The 22,673-nt window shown below is 42.0% G+C and overlaps 1 protein-coding gene across 1 annotated transcript in view; it reads right to left on the bottom strand.

The window, feature by feature from the left end:
* Positions 1-1,834: 1,834 nt before the first annotated feature.
* The window catches only part of TEKT3 (tektin 3), a 45,395-nt gene continuing 24,556 nt past the window's right edge, over positions 1,835-22,673 (bottom strand). The window contains exons 4-8 of the mRNA XM_028534461.2: positions 21,175-21,245; positions 17,616-17,759; positions 12,731-12,953; positions 9,065-9,219; positions 1,835-3,108 (exon numbers count right to left, since the gene is read on the bottom strand). Coding sequence (XP_028390262.1) covers positions 2,892-3,108; positions 9,065-9,219; positions 12,731-12,953; positions 17,616-17,759; positions 21,175-21,245 — 810 coding nt within the window. The 3' untranslated portion in view covers positions 1,835-2,891. The remainder of the gene's footprint in view (positions 3,109-9,064; positions 9,220-12,730; positions 12,954-17,615; positions 17,760-21,174; positions 21,246-22,673) is intronic.

Below are 22,673 nucleotides of genomic sequence, written 5' to 3'. Positions count from 1 at the left end.
TAGAAACCAAATGTTTACTTGTGCAATTTAGCCTTGCCCACAGTTGACCAAAATAACAAGAGAACTAGCCTTTGTCTATGTTTGAACTGCATCTTCCTCCCATTACATTCTAGAGATGCTGGGAACATATGTTTAAGTAAAAGGACTCCACCAGCATATATTCCTAAAAAAAGATAACACAATTATAATTCATAGAAAAAGTTCACAAGATTTGCCCTGGAATGTATAACAAAGAAACATGTGGCATTTATGTTTATTCTCACTATTGTCTAAAACTGTGAACCATCAACACTTGATTGCTTTAATTGCTGAGTGTTTCAGTGGCACTTACATGTCCTTGTTTCCATTAGGAGCAAAGGGAGAATGACAAACCTACAATTTTATTTCTAAAATGATATACTGAGACCACAAAAAGAGCCCTAGGAGAAGCTTACCATGTTCATGTCAATTCTACTAGCATTTTGAGATGTTTTGTGAAGTTGACTAACCAAGGCCTGAGAAAGCTTTTAAGAACCAGAGAGAGGGGGAGAAATGGGGTTTGGGGTGAATCGGCAGAAGTTAGGGTGAGGAGCAAGGAGAACATAGGCATGCCAAGAGATGCTCATGGCAGGGCGGGGGCGTGCAAAGAGTGAGAAATATGAGGAGAAGATGAGACAAACCCTTTCCCCGTAGTAACTTCATCTGCCCATTTCAGAGCTTCTAGACTGAAGGCTTCAAAGCTAACATGCTATCTGCATCATATGGAATTGAATTCCAGCAGGTTAAATGTAAGTTAAGAAATCATTCAAAGAATTAGAAGAAATTATAAGTAAATAATCTTGGGAAGAGGAAAAGTTTTCCTGGTGTAACTCTAAGGGCATAAATTATAAAGTAATGCTTATATATGTTATCCCCCACATTAAAAACAATAAACAAATTGTAAAGGCAAGTGGCATGTAAAGAATATGTTCAGTACATATGATGAAAATGTCACATGACTGCAATACAGAAAACTCAAAAATAAATTTAAAAAAGATAAATACTAAAGGAAACAGGCAAATAACCAGGAGAAGCAACTGGCAAAAGAAATTCAAGAGCCTAGTGAACAATGTTCTACAACACTAGCTCCCAAAGAATGTGTTAAAGCACTAGGATCATTTTTATACTTTGAAATGGAAAAGAGAAGCAGCAAAGGTAATCAGAAATGCAGGCAGACAGGCTGCCGGGAGTGTAGAGTAGCATGAACTTGGGGAGGGCAATTTGAAAACACATTGTAGAAACCTTTTCAAAAATGTGTGTAACTTCTTATCCAATGATTCCATGTCTATGATGTTATCTTAAGAAAAATATTAAAGATGTTTACAAATATTTAGCTAACAAGAAAAAATCATGGCTCCATTGTTTGTCATAGAGCAAAACAGGATATAAATATCAAATAATGGGAAACTAGTTGTAGAATATTCTAGAACCTCAGTACAATGAAAAGCCATTAAAATGAAGTTGTGAAAATATGTTTAAATACACAGAAAGAGTGAACATTAACAGGGATGAAAAGTACAAATATGTTAAGGCTGACAAATAAGTGCTTTATAAGTGGTTATTTTATTAAGAAAGATTTCATTTTTGAGAGGAAAATATGTACATAAACACAGAAATAAAATCCGTGCATATCAAAATATTTAGTTTAGAAATCTGGAAGATATTTTCTTCTTTTGCTTGTCTGTATTTTTGAAATTTCTACCTAAATAAGTGATATTTACTCTTTTTAGAGATAAAAAGGAAAGGTTTTTAAAAAGCATGTGGTGGATTAACAATTAATGCCGTGGAACCCTATTTATAATATTTAAATAGGGAAAACAAGATTACAAATCAGCAGTGTGATCCCAAATGTGTGTTAATTATATACTTAGATACAAATATTATATATTATACATATTTATAAACAAATATAAGTATTACCATTACTAATATATGTAAATAACTATTATATACATATATAGTCAGTTGTAGAAAAAAGATTGAAAGCATACACAATAATGTATTGAAAACATCAATGATTATTTTTGGGGTGTTGTGATGAGTGTTTTTCAGGAGTTCTGTGTCCGTATATTTTCTCTTTGTCCAAAATACATGTCATGCAAATGTTTTTTTGTTTATAAAAATGAAAAAGTTATTTAAAGGAAAAAACTCTGATATACTGTACAGCTTCCTAGAATTTAAGCTGTCTCATTTTCCAGACCATCTGGGGTCAAGGCCACTGTATCCAGGTGGACCCCTCAGCTCTCCCTCCACTTGTAAAAGTCGTCATGCCCTATGACTTTGTTACTAGGTTTGCCTTGCTCCTTCCTTTGTTTCCACTATCATTGTTCAGACTTTCACTGCCCACTCCTAAGGCACCTCACCTGCTGTATCTTCTCCTGTGTGTCCTGCCTCGTGAATCAGTCCAACAGCTCCAAATGTACTCTAAGTTTCTCCACCTTTGTTCGTGCTCAACCTACCCCTATTACGATATACCCAGGGCCCTTTGTCCTCTCTCCAGACCTCCTCTGAGGCACATGTCCAAGTCTTACATTTGTGATTCCTGCTCCTACTGCCCCAGAGAAAGTATATCTCTCCTCTCTAGCCCATTCATGTTACACCCAGAATAAAAAGGATAATACAAATAAGTATTTTTATCTACTCTATGAAATTGATTATATTTCTTTATATCCTGCTTTTAGCCCAGAAGCCTAGTAAATAGTAGAAAATTAAGGCCTGGATGCAGAGCAAAGGCTTTCCAAGACAGGAGGCTGGTACATTTTGATCGAGACAATCCTTTAATAAGTGGATATATCAGCATTCAGCCTAAATGCTGCGGCAGGGCTCTGTTTCCTCCTTTCCTGGGGAGTAAGGAGATGCTCCTGGCAGGGCCCCTAGCAGAAGCCCACCAGCCGGAGGGTGTTGGGGAAGCTCTTGCGCATTCCCATGCATTTTTCCTGGTCGATATACAGAGAATTGGCTTTGACAGCCAGGTCGTGCTCCAGGGTGGCCTTGGTGTGAACCAGGGACTGCAGGGTGTCCTCAGCCTCTCTCAGGCGCTGCTGCAGGGTCTGGATAGTGTCATCCACCTCATACACCTCATTAACAAGGCTGTGGGATGGAAGAGACACCAGTCAGGTTAGCAGAAGTCACATTGCCAACAATGGTTATTCACTGAACTAAGGACACACCTCTTCAGGGGCACCTGGCCCACTTGTGTTTATAAGCTGCATATCCCAGAAGCTAGGAAAGACATAAGGAGCCTCAATGGCCAGACTGAAGAAATAGTCCTGTCTCCTACCTCACCCTCCACCCCTCAAGCTCCCTGTGAACAAAGGGCAGAAGCAGAAACCCGGCAAGCTGGACTCAGCAAACTGAATGCCTCTCAATACAACCATCTCATTTCCATTTGCAATCCCCAATGGGTAGGGATGCCAGGTAATAAACAGGAGGCCCAGTTAAATTTGAATTTTAGATAAATGTGTAATTTTCTAGTAAAATAAGGTAAAATACTTATGTATTTTTAAAATTCTGGTAAAATACGCATAGCAGAAAAATTACCATCTGAACCACTTTTAAATGTTAAGTGGCATTACCTACATTCACATGGTGAAACCATCACCACCATCCACTCGCAGAACTCTCTCCGTCTTGCAGAGTGATGTCCCCATTGAATACTAGCTCCCAACCCGTGGAACCCACCCTTCTACTCTGCCTCTATGCATCCAACCACTCTAGGGGCCTCATATAAGTGCCATCAGGCAGTATTTGGCTTTTTGTGACTGACTTATTTCACTCAGTACAATGTCTTCAAGGTTCATTTATGCTGTAACATGTGTCAGAATTTCCATGTGTCAGTGTTTTTCCTTAACATAAGTATTTTTAGTTTGAATATTGCATGCCATATGTAGGATATATATACTGAAAAAATATTCATTATTTATTTGAAATTCAAGTTCAACTGGCTGTGCTGTGTTTTAATTTGCAAAACCTGGCAACACTGCCCCAGGGCCAGCACAGTGCCAGGCCCCAGTGGGCTTTCACAGAGTGTTCACGTGGCACCAAAGCAACCACTGCTCTCCTCAAGACCCTTCTGCTTTCCTTTCCTTGAGGACAAATTGTAATCCTACTTAAGGAGATGCCCCAAATGACAGCTGTTGTAGGGGCTGGGGCAGTGAGAGGGTGGAGAGGGTGGGAAAAGGACTGCCATTTTGTATTCCATGTAAATCTGTACTATTTGAACTTATTTCAAAATCAGAACATATTCCTATCTTGTGAAATTAAAAACAAACTTTTAGAAAAAAAATGTAAGCAAGGTGAAAAGTTTAACATAGAACTAAAAAGGAATAATTTCTTCCTAGTGTTATCTTGTAGTGAGTAGGAGCATATGTCAGAAGGAGAAGGAACAACACTAATGTCTAATGATAACAGATGCTATCGGCAGATGATGAAATACTGTGCAAGCGATACTTTAAAAAAAAAACTTGCACTGGCCATCAGGAAAGAAACTTACAACATAATGTTGGTTGAAAAAGTCAGGATATTAAATCCTATATGCAGAAAGATCACAATTTTGTTAATGTGCCTGGTGGCAAATACAACTTGCTAACATTAGTTATCCCTCAATGCCACAAAGCATTGAGGGTGGTTTTGATTTCTTAGTTCATTTTCTGATATTTCTACCGTGAACTGATACTACTCTTAAAGGCAGGAAAAAAAACAATAAATATATTTCTAGAAAGGAAAATAATTTTGAGAAACTTAAACTCTCTTTGACCTTTAGAGAGGTTTCTGAAGTGACTCAATGTACCAGCACAACAGCTGGGAAACATCACATCACACTTGGACAGCACAGCAGTCCAATGCTGGATGGTTTACGGACTCCCTAGGATGGCCCTGCCACACCCACCTTCTGAGCACACCTTTCTGTTGGATGAGCTGATGTGTGGCTGACCCACGCCTGGATATGGAGCAGGTGGGCCACCAGCACCCCAGGCCACCTATGTGCCCCATCTTCAGCAATGGTAACATCATCCCCACGGATGCTGAAATCAACCCTCTGATCAACTTGACCCCATGCTCTTCATCACAGCTCCAGCCCTCAGTCATAAAGTCCTGTTATTCCCGCCTCCCAAAGAGCCTCACTGTGCACCACTTGCCCTGTGCCTGAGTCTGCAGGCACCTCCTAGAATGTGCTTGCTCTGTCCCTGACCTCAGAGCCTTCACCCTTCCCACCCCCTCAGCCCAACACTTTACCTACCACCCATCTGCCTGCCATCTGCTAACTCATGCCACCCTCCAAGCCCAGAGGAGCAGACATTTCTCCCTTAACCCTGGGACTAGGGAGCAGCCCCAAGTCCATGATGTCATGTGTCCCAACAGCACCAGCCCTCCCACAGCCCTTGGGGTGCTTGTCATACCTGTTTCCTACATTTGCCCTATGGGACATCGACTCCCAGAAAGCACCAGTGCCCTGAGCCAGCCTTGCCTGAGGCTAAATCCAGCAGCCTCTCCTGCAGTGGACAGGAGTGCCATGCATTTGTTGGATGAGGACCAACTTCAATGTCCTAGGTTAGGGAGGTCATGGTGGGAGGTAGGGAGCTATCCCGAGGCCCAAGTCCACAGGGTGTTTCAAGAACAAGAACAGACCCCAAGCCACAGAGACTGGGCCAGTATGAGCCTGGAGGCTCAGCTTCTAGCCCACCTGCCAGCAGCCTGAGAAGGGGAGGGATGCTGCAAAGCCCCGCAGCCCTCACCCCAAGCTCACAGAAGCATCTTCTTCCATCTTAGAACCTGTGCCTGTTCGCTCACTTTCTGTGAGGGAGGGAAAGGAAGGCAAACCTAGGTGCCAACTTTCTTTTGGTCTGGCTCTGGTAAAGACAAAGTCTGAGAACTTGTATGAAGCATATTTTGTTGTTGTTTAGATCAAATTGGATTCAAAATAAGTCTTTTTTTGATGATCCCAGGGTATAAAATACCACGAGAAAAGGAACAGATCTTCAGGGAGGCTGCTGCCCATGACCCGCAATGGCACTGACCACGAGGGCTGTTGACAGTCACACCCCTCCCTGGGCCCCTTCCATGGCTTCCAAAGGAACCTGAACCCACAGGTAGGAAAAGGAGTGGGAAGATATGTGAGTCTTCACTCCTTGCAGCCACATAATAGTCTAGTGGACAATTTACCTGAGGGAACTTTTGAAAATATACAGATTAAAATATCAGTTTTCTTTACAAAGGAATTCAAGATCTGTAGAGCACAGGCAGCTGACATCCTCGTTTCCCACTGCTGTGTGAACACAGCTAGTAGCTACTGCACTCCCCTTGGCTTTCACCATCAGAAATACTTTTCCTCGTCTTTGAAGGCCATATTTCTCTCTTGGTTTTCTCGTTCTTGGCAGATCACAGAGAGCTGTTCTGCTGAAACCACTCATTTTGGGGGAATTATAGAACTGAAAAACATTTTACATTCAAATACAAATAAAGCTACCATAGTTTAAAAAAATATATCAAGATCATTTAAGTAACACAGAGCCCAGCCTGGCCTGCCACCAAACATGCCAAGAATGTTTAGAATTACTTTTGAAAGAACCCATTTAGAAAATTTTAAATGAAAATAAAATTTTGAAATAAAAACAGCAACTTTTCTCAGTTCTCCTTCCCTTGAGTTTATGGGCTTAATTTTTCTTCATCTAGCTGGCCAAAGGGCTGCTTTCAGAATGATCAGTTAAAGAGGAAAAATACTCCCCTCCCCCAATAATAATCCTAAATTCCACTATTGTTACCCTGGGACCATATTTTTGGCTACACTATTTTAACAAGAAATCTTTATAGAAACAGAAGTAGGTTTTGTCCTAAAGTCAATGAAGGAGCACAGGAAATAGACATACTACAAAGTCGACGGGAAGTAAAGGAAAGGCAACTTGTGTTTAGCTCCGAAGGAGAAAAAAAAAAGAGTAAAAATCATTCAGCTTTGCAGAAGCTGCTGTGAATGACTCATTGTTTGATAATTCCAAAGTCAAATTAGACCACTACTCCAAACTCTTTTACAGAGCAACACTGGGTTTGTCTAATGGCAGTCTGACCCCTGTCTCTACTTGTGAAGACTCTGGAAAAATTTTCAGCAGTGTATGAAACTTCAGTTCAGCTTCCTCTAACCCTGTTTGCAGAAAGCCACTGCTGATGACCCAATCCTGATTGGCCAAAGGAGTGTGCATCCCTACTGGGCTCTTTTGAAGCACACAGACCTTGTGGACTGGTCACCAGGGGCCCCAGTGAAGGGCAGCTTACCCTCAATGATGGGCTCTGTGGGAGGGGTTCCAGAGAACTCACTGTGAGAAACACAGAGCTTGCCAAACTCCTCTGTGGCCATGACCTAAGACGATAGCTCCTCTGGGAGAAGCATGCTTCTTAGCGCCTGACACAGACACTGTATCAAACCAAACACGCTGATGCGTGATATGTTTTACAGTAACAATCTCCTCTGTGACCCTCAGTTTCATCCTTTGTGAGAGAGATGAGGACACAGTATGTGCTTTGCGGACTCACCCCATATGGGCATCATGATCAGATGAGAGCAGACACATGACAGGGAATGGTGAAAACAGCACATCATGAGGATTGGGGAAGCAGAAGCCAGTGGTTGGGTTGGTGGGAGAGCACTCTGCAGGGAGCTGGGCAGGGACTCAGGAGCAGCTCTCCTCCTCACCACCAGGTGCCACGTGGCCCAAGTCACTCAAGCCACTCCTATCTCAGTTTCCTCATTTGTAAATGAAGATAAACAATGAAGTGAGGTGCTCAGGACAGTGGCCAGCACAGAATGAGCTCAATAGGTGGTGGCAGCAGTCATTATTACCTCCATTACTATCTTTATTCTTATTTTCATCCTTGTTGGCCCCACAAAGATCACCCTTTCTTTTCCCTTCAGGAAATCCACACATGTTTCTTTGGTGGAGCTCAAACTCACTTCACCATTTGGATAAAGTCTGCATGCCAAGGGAATTCTATCGCAGGGCCAGGTAGTAAGACCAGTGCCTCCCACCCCCCAGAACCAAGCCTGGTTTCCAGTGATGCCCCTGTTCCTCCAGTGGCCTTGCCTCTGTGAAGCAGCACTAATGACCCAGTAATGGCCATGATGAAGGCCAGAGAGGAAAGGCAGAAGTGGGCTCTGGGAAATGAGAAAGGAACCCAGAATTGGGAGAGGGGGAATGGGGGAACCTTACCCAATTACTCACAAGCCCATCCTAAAAGGACTCTTCACAGTTAAAGTAATAATAAAATACATGTAGTGTTGAGTAGAGAGACCAGGTGTCAGACTCCTCCTGCCATGTGTGTGTGGGAGATGGGCTTGACGAAGCCCAGTTGTTCTCAATTTCTGCTGAGAACAGAACAAACTGAAATGACCCTAAAAGACCATTAGGGCTTACAGGGGCATGAGGATGGTTTTAATGACAAGACAGATACATTAACTGCCGTAAAAAGAGGCCAATGAGAGCAATGGATGAGAGCAGACAGACAGGGGTCAGTGGAATTGTAACTCAAATCTCTTTCCTGACAAGTCTCTGGCACTGAGAAGTACACAGCAGGCCAGCACACTCCACCACTTATAAGAAAGGTGTTCTGGAAACTCCAGAAGCCTCCAGGGAAGGGTGGAGGAAACCAAAATCCACCTTGGCTCCCTGAATGAGCCTAATGTTTATCACTTGTTTGTGTGTAATGTTGATGTCATTTCTTTTTAAAAAATTATGGCAGACTATACATAACAAAAATTACCGTCTCAATTATTTTTAAGTGTATACTTCAGTGGCATTAGGTGCATTTGCAATGTTGTGTATTCACCACCATCATCCATCTCAAGAATTGTTTATCATTGCAAACCAAAAAAAAAACTCCATACCCATTAGCCACTAACTCCCCATTATCAATACTTGTAAAGAACACTCCTATAGGGGAGCACTACTGTACACTTCCTTATCACTGGTATGTTGGCAGAAAGCTCTTTCCTGAAGAACACAGAGCCAGGCAGGCTGGTGGACTGTCCCCTCCTGCCCAGGGTGAGCCCTCTCCTCACCGTAACTGGGCCATGTCCCTGCAGAGCTCTATGTTCGGTCTCCTGGTCCGCTCGTCCAGTCTGGTCTGAGCCACCTTCAGGAAGGCAGACTTGTCCCTGATGGCCTTCTTGATGGCTTCTATGGTCATTTCAGTCTGGAAAATCTCCTGCAGTGTCTGCATGGAGAGAAGCAGATGCCTGAGGCTTTGGTGCTCTGCCACTTCCCACCTGCTCCCTTCCTCCTGCCTTCTCCAGTGGGGAGGCGGACTCACTGAGCACACCTGCTGTTTCACATCCCCATGCCTCCCCCATCCCACCCCCAGGGAGCCTCATTGCCCAGGAGAGCAGACTGCATGCACCTTCCAACTCCCACTTCAGGTAAATCAGATGGGGTGGGAGGGATTTACATGACAGATTGGCAAATGCTACAACTTCAGAGCTTTCCCCCCAGATCACCTGTTGTTAAATATTTACCAGCACACTGCTGTATGTCTCTGAGAAATGTGAGGCCCTGAGGCTGGAGTCCACTCACCCCTTAAGCTCTCCCTTCTCACTAACCTCACAGAGAGGGTTTCCTACCTGTGGAGGATTTGTTTTGAAGCAAATCAAGGTCAAGCTTTAGGGAGTCTCACTTGAGAGGGAAGGCCCCTGGCAATGTGCAGGCCTGATTTTATGTTTTTCTTTAAGAAGCTTCCCCAAACTACATGAACCTGGGCCTCTTCCTGATTTCTCCTCTGGGAGGTGAGCCCCTCCTCTATGCTCTGAAAACCCTTCCTTCTCCTGTGACCTTGACCTCTGCACTCCCATTTCTCCACCCCCCCCCATCACTCTCCCTCTCCCCCTGCCCCTTTCCTTCAGCCTGGAGACACACCCAAGTGTCACCCAATTCCTTTAAAACTTTATGTCTTTACACAACTCGCTCACACAATTCCACCTGGATGCTTCCAGTTGGTGCTCTTTCCTCACATTCACGGTCCAATAGGCTCAGCAGTGGCCTTGCTCACACCCTGCACCTCATGGTGGCCTTTGTAGTAGGTCTCTGGCCCCAGTTTTCCTCTTGAGACTGCTCTCAAAGCCAATGATGAGACCTCTCTGATGTCCCCCCTCTCTGAATCACTCACCTTGCTGAATTTCTCTGGCCAACTGCTGTCCTAATTACTTGCTTTTCTAACTATTGCTCCCCACTTCTGGTGCAGGGTATTGTCCCCAAACCACTCCTCTGCTCCATCCCTTACCCCTGCAGAGATCTCACAATGGTACAGATTTGGCACTGTGTAAGCCAGAATCTCTTACAACTGTCACACAAGCTTTGCCCACCCTCCTGCACTCCGAATTGTCTCCAATTATCAGCTTTCAACAACCGTTCTACTGTTCCTATCACCAGGCCATGCTCCAGAGCTCCCTGTGTCTCACCGTTGGAAACAACTGCTTCTTCTGCTAAATAAGCAACATTTTATGTCACTCTAAGGGGTTCATTCTACACCTTGGAACTCATCATTTTCTACATACATGTCTTGTCTCACTCTAAGATCCCACCTGGAAGGGTCAGTGTGTCATTCATGTGTGTGTCCCCAAAGCACCTACCTTGAATGTTGCTTTTATAAGCTGAATTCTATCCTCTTCTCCACCCTACCCCAAATTCATATCTTTGAGTCCTAGCCCCTAGTACCTCAGACTTTGACTGTATTTGGAGATATAACTAAGTTAAAATGAGGTTATTAGGCTAAGTCTAATCCAATGTGACTGGTGTTCTTAAAAGAAGAGAAGATTAGGACAAAGACACATGCAGAGGGAGGACAGGGAAAAGATGACCATCTACAAAGCTGAGAGAGAGGCCAGAAGAAACCACCCCTACCAACACCTTGGTCTCGGACTTCTAGCCTCCAGACTGCGAGACAACGTATTCCTGCCGTTTAAGCCTTTCAGTGTAGAAGTTTTATTTGGTAGCGCTAGCAAACAAACGTAGAAGTAAACAAAATTTTGTGGAACAAAGCAACTATATCACATCTGTCTTCTAAAAGGCCTTTACATGGCTTTTTACTGCCCAAAGGATACCTTTCCATAGCTATCCCCTATGGTCTGGCTCCAACCTACTGTTCCAAGCTTCTCTCCCAGAACACACAATACTATGCCACCCAAATGGGCCTCTTTACAAACCTGAACTCAACCCCTGATTGGCTTCCTCTAAAGCTCTGTTTCAGATGTTCACCTGTAATGTTCACTTCTTCTTCCAAATCCCCAAAACACTTCTTGTATTTGCTATTTGGCAACCACAGTTTGTAATTTTTCTATTGTTATGAATTATTCATGACCTTTTATATGTATGAATTTTTTCTCTACAAATATAAGCTTTCTGGGAACAAAAACTATTCAGTTGGCCAAAAAGACCATTTAGTTTTTTTCTGTAAAATAAGACACACTTTTCATTTTCACCAATAACTTATATTGATTTGGATATTTTTATTATGTTGCTATCTCTGGCTATTGGCTTCTAGTGGGCAAAGGCCAGGGGTGCTGCTAAACATCTTCCAATGCATAAGACATCCCCACAGCAGAGGATTACTTGGCCCAAATGTCAATAGTACCAAGAAACTTTGCAAACCACTTTTGACAGATTCGATCAGTCCCAGCACCTTCTCCATACACTGCACAAATCTTTTTTTTTTTTTTGCATTTCAGTTGCATTTTTACCTTTCTTGAAATAATAAAGTCAAAAATGTTGTGTATTTTCTTCTGTCTTCAATATTAAAATGGCTGCACCAAAATTCACCAATTTTGATAAGTTTTTAAAAATGCACACTGATATGACAGTTGTCACACAGTATAACAACATTGTTTTGAATGAGGTTAAAGACAATTAAGCGCTACTAGAACCATCATATGGAAAACATTTAGTGACCTTTTTGGCCAACCTAATACGTGTTATGCTTTGTGCTGCCCTTCACAGGAAGTAGCACACTGTCTGACTCAATGAACATGTGCTGCCCACAGAAAGCACCATGCAAGGAAAGGTAAATTGTTCCACCCCGAGGAAACATGGTGCCCTCTTTTGGGTAGTATCATCTTTGAGTGACATGAATGACTTGTAAGGTTCTCTAAAAAAGGAGTGACACACATGCAGCATAACCCACAGAAATAAGAGAGCTCCTAGACTGATACTAAGTAGAAGAAAAGCTCCTTGATTATCTTGAAACATGAATTCTAATTGAATCCTTCATTTTACTGTCATTGTAAAACTCTTATTCTTAGAGCACTTAAAAAGTTCAATATCAGAGTCACTTTGAATTGCCTAAGTTTCCAGTATTTGGTTTTGTATTCTAGGGCAAAAAAAAAAGTGCCTGAAATAATTTAGCAGAAGACATTCTTGCCATGTGTTCTAATAATAAATATACTTCCTAGTTATGCTTTAATAATATTTTTGTTTCTGTTAAAAATACAAGGACACTTTATTACATAGTGCATCCTTTGTGTTCCCAAAACCAGTAGATTCCAATTTCAATTTGACACCTGGCTACTTTGCTAAAATAAATGGTGCACTTTGTACTGCTTTTAATTTCTCTTAGTCTGTATGGCCAAGAGGCTGGGTGCCTTCTGGCATCTCTCCAGGAGTGGTGACAGATCTGTGGTCCCAGAGCCCCTGCCCTATCCATCCAGGTCAGCTAAGGGTACCACCGGTGCCTGACTTACCTTTGCTAAGTGAATCTGAATCTTATTTTTAGCATCTGCAGTCTCAGCAATGCGATTAGTGAAAGCCACATTTACTTTGTTGAACTGATTCCACATCTCATTGGCAGTCACAACCAAGAGATTTTGAATGTCATCTCTTAGTTTGGCTGAGGCTGCTCGTTCACTCTGAGATCGAAGAATGTTGTCATCTGTAAATTTGGCCCAGGACTCAGGCACTGAGACCCTGGAAAAAGGAAGCAGAACCAGACAATGGTGACAATGATGAACTGGCCTAGATGATCTGTAAGCAATCATTCATCCTGTTCAAGAGAACCGAGTCACTGATCTTGGTTTTCTTGCACACAGCATAAACATCAGAGAAAAGCTGATTTTAAAGCTGATTTCTTCATTGCTCCTTATTTCACTGTTAATCAATTTTCTATAAACCCAAAGCATAAATTAACTCCTCCACCAACTTGAGGGGGAAGACGATCGGTGAAGGGTAAGAGTGTGAAAGTGCATATAAATGTGTCACACTAACTTAATAAACCTATAAAAATATTCCACTGTAGAAATAATCAAAGAAGTAATGAAAACAACAACACACAAATAACCATTGTATTATAAAAGCAAAGAATGAAGAGAATACTGATTTGCTGGTGAGTATGTCTAGAGAAAGATTCTCTCATATTCTGCAGGTAGGAATTCTGAATTGGTCTGACCATGTTGGAGGGTAAGAGGTCAACAAACACCAAGATCCTTTTAAATGTGTGTGACCCAGAAATGCCACTTCTAGAAATATTTTTATTGAGGTATAATGGACACCTAACATTGTATTGGTTTTAAGTATACAACATATTGATTCGATATACAACATAGGACCTAAAACAAACCCCAGGATTATCTTCTGGAGGGTAGGCTTCTAGTAGTATAGGCTTCCTCTGCTAGCTGAGCATTCTAGGAACTGATTTGTATCAGTGTACCAGCTGGTGTCATTGTGAGAGGCTGCTTTTGGCTTCAATGATTTTTTGAAGACTCTTTCAACATGTTTGTCCATTTCTTTTTTCTTTTTTAAATTTATTATTTATTTATTTAATATATTTTATTGATCATGGTGATACAGTTGTCCCATCTTTTCCTCTTTATTCCCCTCTTCCCTGCACACCCCATCCTACCCACATTCCCTCTACCCTTTAGTTTATTTTCATGGGTCATACACATAACTTCTTTGGCTTCTACATTTCCTATACTATTCTAACTTCCCCCTGTCTACTTTCTACCTACCATTTAGGAGGTAGAAAACCTGTACCTTTTCCCCTTTTCTCCCCCTCCAGTTCCCCCACTAATAACCCTCCATGTGATCTCCATTTCTCTGATTCTATTCCTGTTCTAGTATTTACTCAGTTTGGTTTTTTTTGTTTGTTTTCTTTTTTAGGTTTGGTTGTTGATAGTTGTGAGTTTGTTGCCATTTTACCTTTGATATTTTTTATCTTCTTTTTGTTAAATAACTACCTTTAACATTTCATATGATAAGGGCTTGGTGATGGTGAACTCCTCTAACTTGACCTTACCTGGGAAGCACTTCATCTGCCCTTCCATTCTAAATGAAAGCTTTGCTGGATAGAGTAATCTTGGATGCAGGTCCTTGCCTTTCATGACTTGGAATACTTCTTCCTAGCCCCTTCTTGCCTGCAAGGTTTCTTTTGAGAAATCAGCTCATAGTCTAATGGGAACTTCTTTGTAGGTAACTATCTCCTTTTCTCTTGCTGCTTTTAAGATTGTCTCCTTATCTTTAAGGAGATGTCTTGGAGTTGTCTTGGAGGTTCCTAAGCCTCTCCTCATATTTTTGAATTCTTGTTTCTGCATTCTGTTCTGGTTGAATGTTTCTTTCTTCCTTCTGCTCCAAACCATTGATTTGAGTCCTGATTTCCTTCCCATCACTATTGGTTCCCTGTTTATTTTCCTTTATTTTACTTTTTATAGGCTTCATTTTTAACTGTTTTATGACCATACTCAACCAACTCTATGAGCAACCTGATTACCAGTGTTTTGAACTGTGCTACTGATAGGTTGGCTATCTCTTCATTGCTCAGTTGTATTTTTTTTCTGGAGCTTTGATCTGTTCTCTCATTTGGGCCATTTCTTTTGTCTTGGTGTGCCTGTTACATAGTATGGGGCAGAGCCATAGGTATTCACCAGGGTGGGCCAATCCACATTGCTGCATTGTGGTGCTGTATGTGGGGGAAGGGGTCAGAGAGGGAACAATGCCACTTGTTCAGCTCTCTATCAGCTTTCTGTCACTCTTGCCACTACCCACAAACAAATTGGGCCCTTCTGGTGCTGATTCCCAGGTGAGTGGGTTTGTGTATGTTCTAGGACCCTGTGTGTCTCTCCAACAAACTCTCTCATGAGACCGGGAGTTTCTCACATCACCTCAACCCCCACAGGTTTTTTCAGCCAGAGGTTTTGAGGCTTTATTTCCCTGTGCTGGAACTCTAGGTTGTGACGTCTGTCTCACTCCCCAGTTGTTCCACCCACAAATGTGGAATCACCTGCTCTGCCAGCCACCACCTTACCATGAGTCCTCTCCACCCAGCTGCCCATATCTGCCCCTCCTACTAGTCTGGATGAATATCTCTCCTTTAACTTCTTGGTTGTTGGACTTTCATACAGCTTGATTTTTTGTCAGTTCTGGTTGTGTTTTTTTTTGTTTTTAAATTTGTTGTTTTCCTTCTTTTGGTTGTGTAACAAGGCACAGTGTGTCTACCTATGCCTCCATCTTGGCCAGAAGTCTGTCCATTTCTTGATGGGCGATTTACAAGAACACCTGCCCACACCATGCTGAGTGATCAGCAGCTTTTGACCAAAAATGGCATGACCCCCATGCCCCACCCTCCTTATTTACCCAATCTCACCCTGAGCTACTTCTTTTTGGTCTTTTCCTTGATGAAAAAAGTCCTCAAAGGGAAACGTTTTGCCGATATGAAAGAGGTGAAGCAAAAAACGACAGAAGCACTAAAAGATATCAAAATCCATGAGTTCAAAAACTGTTTTCAACAGTGAAAAAAACATCTTGATAGGTGTATCACCTCAAATGGAGAATACTTTGAAGGTGACTAAAGTTTAAACATGTAAGAATAAATACACAATTTTTTATAAATAAGTTCTGGTTTTGGGGGGGTCTCACCTTATATGTATATATTTCAAAGTGATTACCACAATAAGTCTAGTTAACATCCATCACCACACATAATTACAAATTTTTTCCTTGTGATGAGAGTTTTAAGATCTACACTCTTAGCAATGTTCAGATATACAATACAGTATCAACTATAGTCACTGTTGTGCATGACATCCTCAGCACTAAAAATACCACAGGAACACTTTATGAGTTTCTGCATCATCCTTGCATAGGGGCCATGCTAACTGTCTGCTGTTTCAATGTTAATGTGTGTGCCGATGAAGCAAACACTACAGAGATTTACCCTAAGGAAATGAGGATCCCAAAGATGTGTATGTGAGGATAGTCATTCTCAGCAATATTTATGCCAATCCCTGAAACACTGGAAACAGCCTAAATGCCCAAAGTAAAATTGAGTAAATTGTGGTACATTTTAAAAAGTAATCCATATGGCATGCAAACTGATGTTGCAGAAGAATATTTCCACAATATTTTGGATATATCATGAAGTGAAAAATCAGACATACTATGCAAACAGCATGCATGAAATACCATTATTTAAAAACATAAATCAATATCTACACGTGTGGAAAGGTACTTGAAGCACTAATGGTTAGTTGTTAACATTGGCATCTCTGAGTGGTAGGCTTATGGGTGACATTTATTTACTTGCTGGTGAAATAGGATACTAAACAAGACTCTTACTGTTGGCTAGAGGTTTTAGCTCAGGCCCTGATGACCTAAAATAACACCTACAGAGTCCATACCCTGTCATTCTATAAGCACTGGCTAAGAATTCATGGTGGAAATAGAGGAGGCCCTTTATGGAGAGCTAAGTGGTCAGAATACATGGTTCCACCCCAGTCTAACTTGTCCTTGAAAGGAGCAGAGGAAAATACTTCCTGCTCACCTCAAGCCAGGTGAGAGGCATTGATTGCATGGGGACCACTTATGACATGTAGTGTCTGAATCTGATTCACACCTGCAGAATCTAAAAGTCAACACTGGTCTATCTGTTGCTCCCACTACAGGAGTGCTAAGAGAGGGGACTGCTTACGGGGTGATCAGCTCCAGAGAAGAGAATCCATTTGAGGTTCATGTTACAAGGGGAAGGGAGCATGAATCTGGGAAAGAGCACACGGGAGCTTTTGGGGAGATAAAAATATTCTTTATCTTAACTGTGGTCACAGTTCCATAGGCATAGAAATTTGTCAAGGTTTATCAAAATGTACACTCTCACTGAATGTATTTATTATAAGTGAAATTCCCCTGAATCAAGTTGGTTATTTTAAAAGGGAACGACTATAAGACCATGAACCCAAGATTGCATGGAAGTGCCTGGCAAATACCCCCAACCAGGAAGGTATAACCATTAGTGGTAATAAAACTGGTAAGTACACCAGTGAGTCCAGGGCATCAGACACAGGCAACACTTTTCTTTATGCTTGTCTGTGTTTTCTAGGTTTTCTACATCAAACAGCTGCTATTTCCATAGGCAGAAATGTGAATAACAGGTATTCTTTTCCAAAAGAATGCAGGATGTAAGTCTCAAGGCCTGACTGCAGAACACTCAAGCTTACTAAGACTAGTTCAAAGTGGGTGTGTCTGTTACTTTCCACATCTACCCATGTCTTCTGTTTTAACCTGTAGGTTGCATCATGTTGAAAGAAGGGAGAACAAGTTAAATAACATCACAATCACACAAGAGGTGTGCGCCCGACTTACGTCGCATCGACTCTCTCCACTCCGCAAAAGTAACTGATGCCATCCGATGTGTTTCGCAGATGGTGGCATTTGTCATCAATTTGGTAAGCCCTCTGTTTATCGCCCAGGTCCTTCTCCAGCTCGTGCTGTGCCGCTCTGTTCGCTCTGTAGCACAGAGGGAGGAAATGGAGCTCCAAATGTGGACCACAAGTTCATAAGAGGAAGAGTAATTGCTCTTCTGTGTGGGACCCACCCATTACTGCTCTTTGGTCCCTCCTCCTTCACACAATGTCCAACCTTCCCACTGAAAGGAGCCTGCCCCAGAGATATACACACATGTGAGTGATGAGACCCCTGCCCAAAATGCCCCTTCCACATGGTGGAGAGAAGAGGTGTAGGTAAACAGGACAGCAGCTCCTCTTCCTAAAACACCAATTGTTCTAGATAGGACACTGGTTTAATGTAAGCTGTCCACATCTGTGCCTCCCTTTCCATCTTCCTTTCCCACTTCTACATCCTAATCCCTTTGTCCTCCATTCTTGAACAAGAAGTTATAAGCATGTATAGCCTGGCTTCTCTCTGTCTTTAGGTGGCCTCAGTTTGTGGTCATGCAAGGTCAAGAAGTTGTCTAGGAGATAGAAGCCACAAGTCAAGATTAGCATCCAGAGCAGGAATCAGACTGTTTAAAAAAAAATCAGGAATGGATGGGCACCAGGCCACCCTCCTGAGCTGTGAGATGCATGACGTATCCTGCCCTGTCAAGCAGGAAGGAGGCCTGGCAGCTCCCTACCAAAAAGACAGGCCTGGAGCATGGGCATCGGGGAAAGGTGAGCCATAGCTTCACTCATGAAGGAGTTAATTCAACAAATAATAATTGGGTGCCCACTACACACCAGACAATTCTAGAAGCCTGGAATGTGACAAAGTAAACATCTCTTTCCTGAAGAAGTGTGCATCTTAACTGGGAGAACACAGTCAATACTCATAAAGAATAAGCAAATCATGTAGTCTGTTAGCAGGACATTGCAAAAAACAAAGCAGGAAAAGGGGACCAGGAGTGTAAGTGATGATTTCAAATAGTGTGAGTGATGACAGTTGAGTGGGACTCCTTGGGAAGGCCATATTGGAGCAAAGGCTTGGTGGAGGAGAACGGGATCATGCAGAGCCTTGATGGACATTGAGAGGCATTGGGTTTTCCTTCTGGTGAAGTGAGAAGTGACTGACTCACAATTCAGAGCATCATTCTGGTGCTGGGTTGAAAACAGACTGAAGGGGGCAGGGAGGGCCATGAGCAGACAGGTGCAGTTATGCAGGTGAGAGATGGCAGGGGCTTGGACTGGGGGGTGGCAGTGAAGGAGGTGAGAAGTGCTTAGATCCTGAATATGTTTTAAAGATGGACCCAAGAGAATCTCCTGGCAGACTGGACATCCATGAGAAAGAAAAAAAAAAAGCTGAAGGTCAGTAATTGGAGTAGCAGAATTCTCTCAACTAAGGTGGGCTAGGCTGTGGGTGAGTTGACTGGGGAAAAGGACAGAAGTTCAGCTGACATATTGAGCTTGAGTGTCCATTAAATATCCAAGTGGAGGTACCAAGCAGGTTGTTGGAATTTGGGAGAAAGTTCTAGGCTAGTAATACAATTTTGGAAGTCATTAGCACTTAGACAGTATTTGCAAAAGCAGACATCTGGATGATCTTAATCACTTTTGTATTCCCTGAACCCAAAAATTGTCTTAGCATGGAGGAGCCACTCAATAAAGGCTGCACTGATCTAAATAGACTAATTCTAGCTGCAGCTTCCCTTTAACTGAGCCTCTGCCCTTGGGTAAGTCACTTGACCTGGCAGATCTCTTTAATATTATTATTTGTAAAGTAGAAATGAGGGTAGCAGCATACAGGTCATCTGCATTTTGTGAATTCTAAAATAGTATACATGTGCTAAAGATGAAAGGTAACAAGGCTTCTTCCCCTTGCTATGCCTCCGTTCTGCCTTACTTCAAGGTATTGGTTGAGACTAAAGAATTAGAAGGCTTTTCTCATTTGTTGTCTGAGACCAAGATGCCCCATAGGTTTCCTTTCCTGGTCCCTCCAGCCCACCCTCAGAATCTCCTAAGGACAACCTAGAGGTGGCAGCACCCCACCAACCTACTTTATAGCCCAAGATGGGAACATCTTGGCTGCCATGTTGATGCCTAAGGAGATTCCATTTTCAGCTAAGATCCAAACTAAGTGCTTCTTCTAAGGCAAGTGGAGTTGAAAAACCCTCCTGCCATGACCTTGGCTGGACCAAGCCCAGTCACCGCATTGGGGATTCAGGCCCCCACACATCCTGAGGAAGCCACCCCAGGAAATGAGGTGGGCATTTTGCCCACAGTGTACTAAAGGAAAGCCAAGCTCTTTAAAGGCTCACAACCAGAGTCCAAACAAGAGCACACGCAAGAGCAGGACTGTCTGCAAAGGCCTGTACTAGGGCCAGCTCTGAGACCATGTGTAATGGGGACCGAGAACAGAAACAGTTCTTTGAATCACACCAAACTGTATTTCTGAAATTCCTAGGGAGCAGAAACCAGATATTAATATTAGAACTATACTGCCCTGTATTTATAGCTTAAGTAAGTTGCAGTTAAACATACCATGAGCAGTGAGTCATCCTTACTTAATCTTTTACCTATTGTCATAAATTCCTGAATTAAAGAGTCTTTCAAATCAGAGTTCCAGAGATATCTCAGGCATCTAAACTTCACCCACCAATATAGCATCAATCTTGATAGGTAGGGTGGGCAAACTAAGGAAGAAGTCACAACACCTTTAAAATGCTTATTACTTTGGGTATATTACACATAATCCTTGATAACATTAGTATAAGCAGAATCATTGTTTCCTTTGTGTGGCATCAACACGACTTCTTCCCTTGGCTGTAACTGAATGAACATTGATCTATTCATGTCAGGCAGCAGCCCCAGCCATACTTCTCCTAGTTGACAGCTATTGTCACTACTCAAGACCTCACTTTGATTATTGCTCCCCTTGCTCTAGTCTCCTGGATCTACTAGTGCTGAGAAAGGAGGAATGTGTATTCTTTTAGATAATAAGGTGGGTAGGCAATTATGATGCAATAGATGCAATGAATGTTGAGATGGTGTGACCAGAGCAGAAATGTGCATGGACCAGGATGTGCTGGGAAATCAGGGAAGGCTGAGTCCTTAAGCAGATATGGAAAACAAACATAAAAGTGAAGCCCAATTTCTTACTCTTCTAACTCTTGGGATGGACATACACAAGTCAATCTCTTATTGAAGAAATAAGTTTTTGGAGTTAAAAGAAATCTTAGTCATCCTGTAAGTTAGGGCAGAAATCCTTCCCATGGCATCTAAGATTATGTTTTTAAGTAAAAATTTGAAGCAAGCACTCTGAGTATTCATCTTACCTCGAAATAACAATGTATGTACATGTATGTGTGTATTCGTGTATCCATGTATAAGACATTCTTATATAAGGAGCTGAGAGGAATCTAAGTGGGAGGCAGAACACAAGCAGAGTTTTGTGGTAGACTTTATGTTGTATGGAGAGGAAAAGCACTTACGCAAGCTGGGCGATGGCCTTATCCAAATGTAGCTTCATCCTTTGTTGACAACACAAAATAATATCAACTTCCTACTTGATTGAAAAAAACACACATTAATGTTTTCGTTATCAAGTATGGCATTCAAAGTCAACAATGTAACAAAACATCAATGAAGGAAACCCTTCTGGGAAGACTGTGAAGGAAAATAAATAAACAACTTTACATCCACTTTTCCACATATATGCCCCCAAAATACTGCAATCTAAATAATAGGTTGAGATTCATTCTTTTTTTTTTTTTAGATTTTATTTATTTGTTTTTAGAGAGGGAAGGGAGGGACATAGAGAGAGAGAGAAACTTCAATGTGCGGTTGCTGGGGGTCATGGCCTGCAACCCAGGCATGTACCCTCACTGGGAATCAAACCTGCAACACTTTAGTTCGCAGCTCGTGCTCAATCCACTGAGCTACGCCAGCCAGGGCTGAGATTCACTCTTTATAGGACTATAGAGAAATTACATTGTGGAACAAGTTGGGGCAGGGGTGAAATTTTAGTGTTTTTTAAAACATTTTTATGTCAGATTCTAAACAAACAAACAAAATTGTGGTGATGTGCAAGGTTGAATATTAACTATTCTTCCATGACAAAGTATCAGGGAGGGAAAAAGGGCAGCCAAATAGGGGCTTCTCTCTGGCAGTGCACATAACCTCCAACACACTCAGCTCTTTGGTCTGAATGGAGACTGTCTTCCCCTTGCCCTCTGTCCTACCTGAGCTGTGCAGCCCAGCTCCTAGATTTGTACAAGTACCTTCACTAGCCCCGTGGCTCCACTTGGCCACATATGGTGTGTTGATGCTGGTATGATGAATACACTACATATAACATGTGTTGTACCAGAGTTTTTTAAATAAACATTTACTTTCCTCTGAAATTCATGTTCACATTAGAAGATCCAGGAATTCAAAAATAGTACCAAGGAGACATTTTAAAAGTGCACAAAATTGTTACCACTTTTTCAAATGGAAAGTGATCACACTGTACATAGTTATGTGATTTGCTTTTTAATTTTAAACTTGAACATTTTCCCATGACACTAAACAATGCTGTGATGAACAACTGAATAACTATTTAGACATCACCAAAGGGTCTGCCTTTATTCAAGGTTTTGACAACTGCAGCGAAACTGCCCTTCAGACAAGTTGTGCCTATTTCCTACAATAAGTGAGTGTGCATTTCCTTGCCTTGCACACCAAGTAGCCATTGTGACTCCTCTCAATCTCTGCCAATGTGATAGAACCCCTAAAAGCACACTTGCTAGAATTTATGGATCAATATATCCATATTTTTCTCCTTTTGTGAACTACCTGTTCATATGTTTGTCCACTTTTTCTGCTGTTTTTTAAATTAATGTATGTGTTCTTATATTTAAAAGTCAATCCTTTCCCATTACATGTGTCATATATGTTATATTTGTGGTTTTTACTTTTACAATTTGGCCCTTGCCTTTATATTTCCTGC

Source organism: Phyllostomus discolor, chromosome 8 (genome assembly GCF_004126475.2).
Source record: "Phyllostomus discolor isolate MPI-MPIP mPhyDis1 chromosome 8, mPhyDis1.pri.v3, whole genome shotgun sequence".
In the NCBI taxonomy this organism is placed as follows: domain Eukaryota; kingdom Metazoa; phylum Chordata; class Mammalia; order Chiroptera; family Phyllostomidae; genus Phyllostomus; species Phyllostomus discolor.
This window is presented reverse-complemented; position numbering and strand designations above follow the sequence as displayed.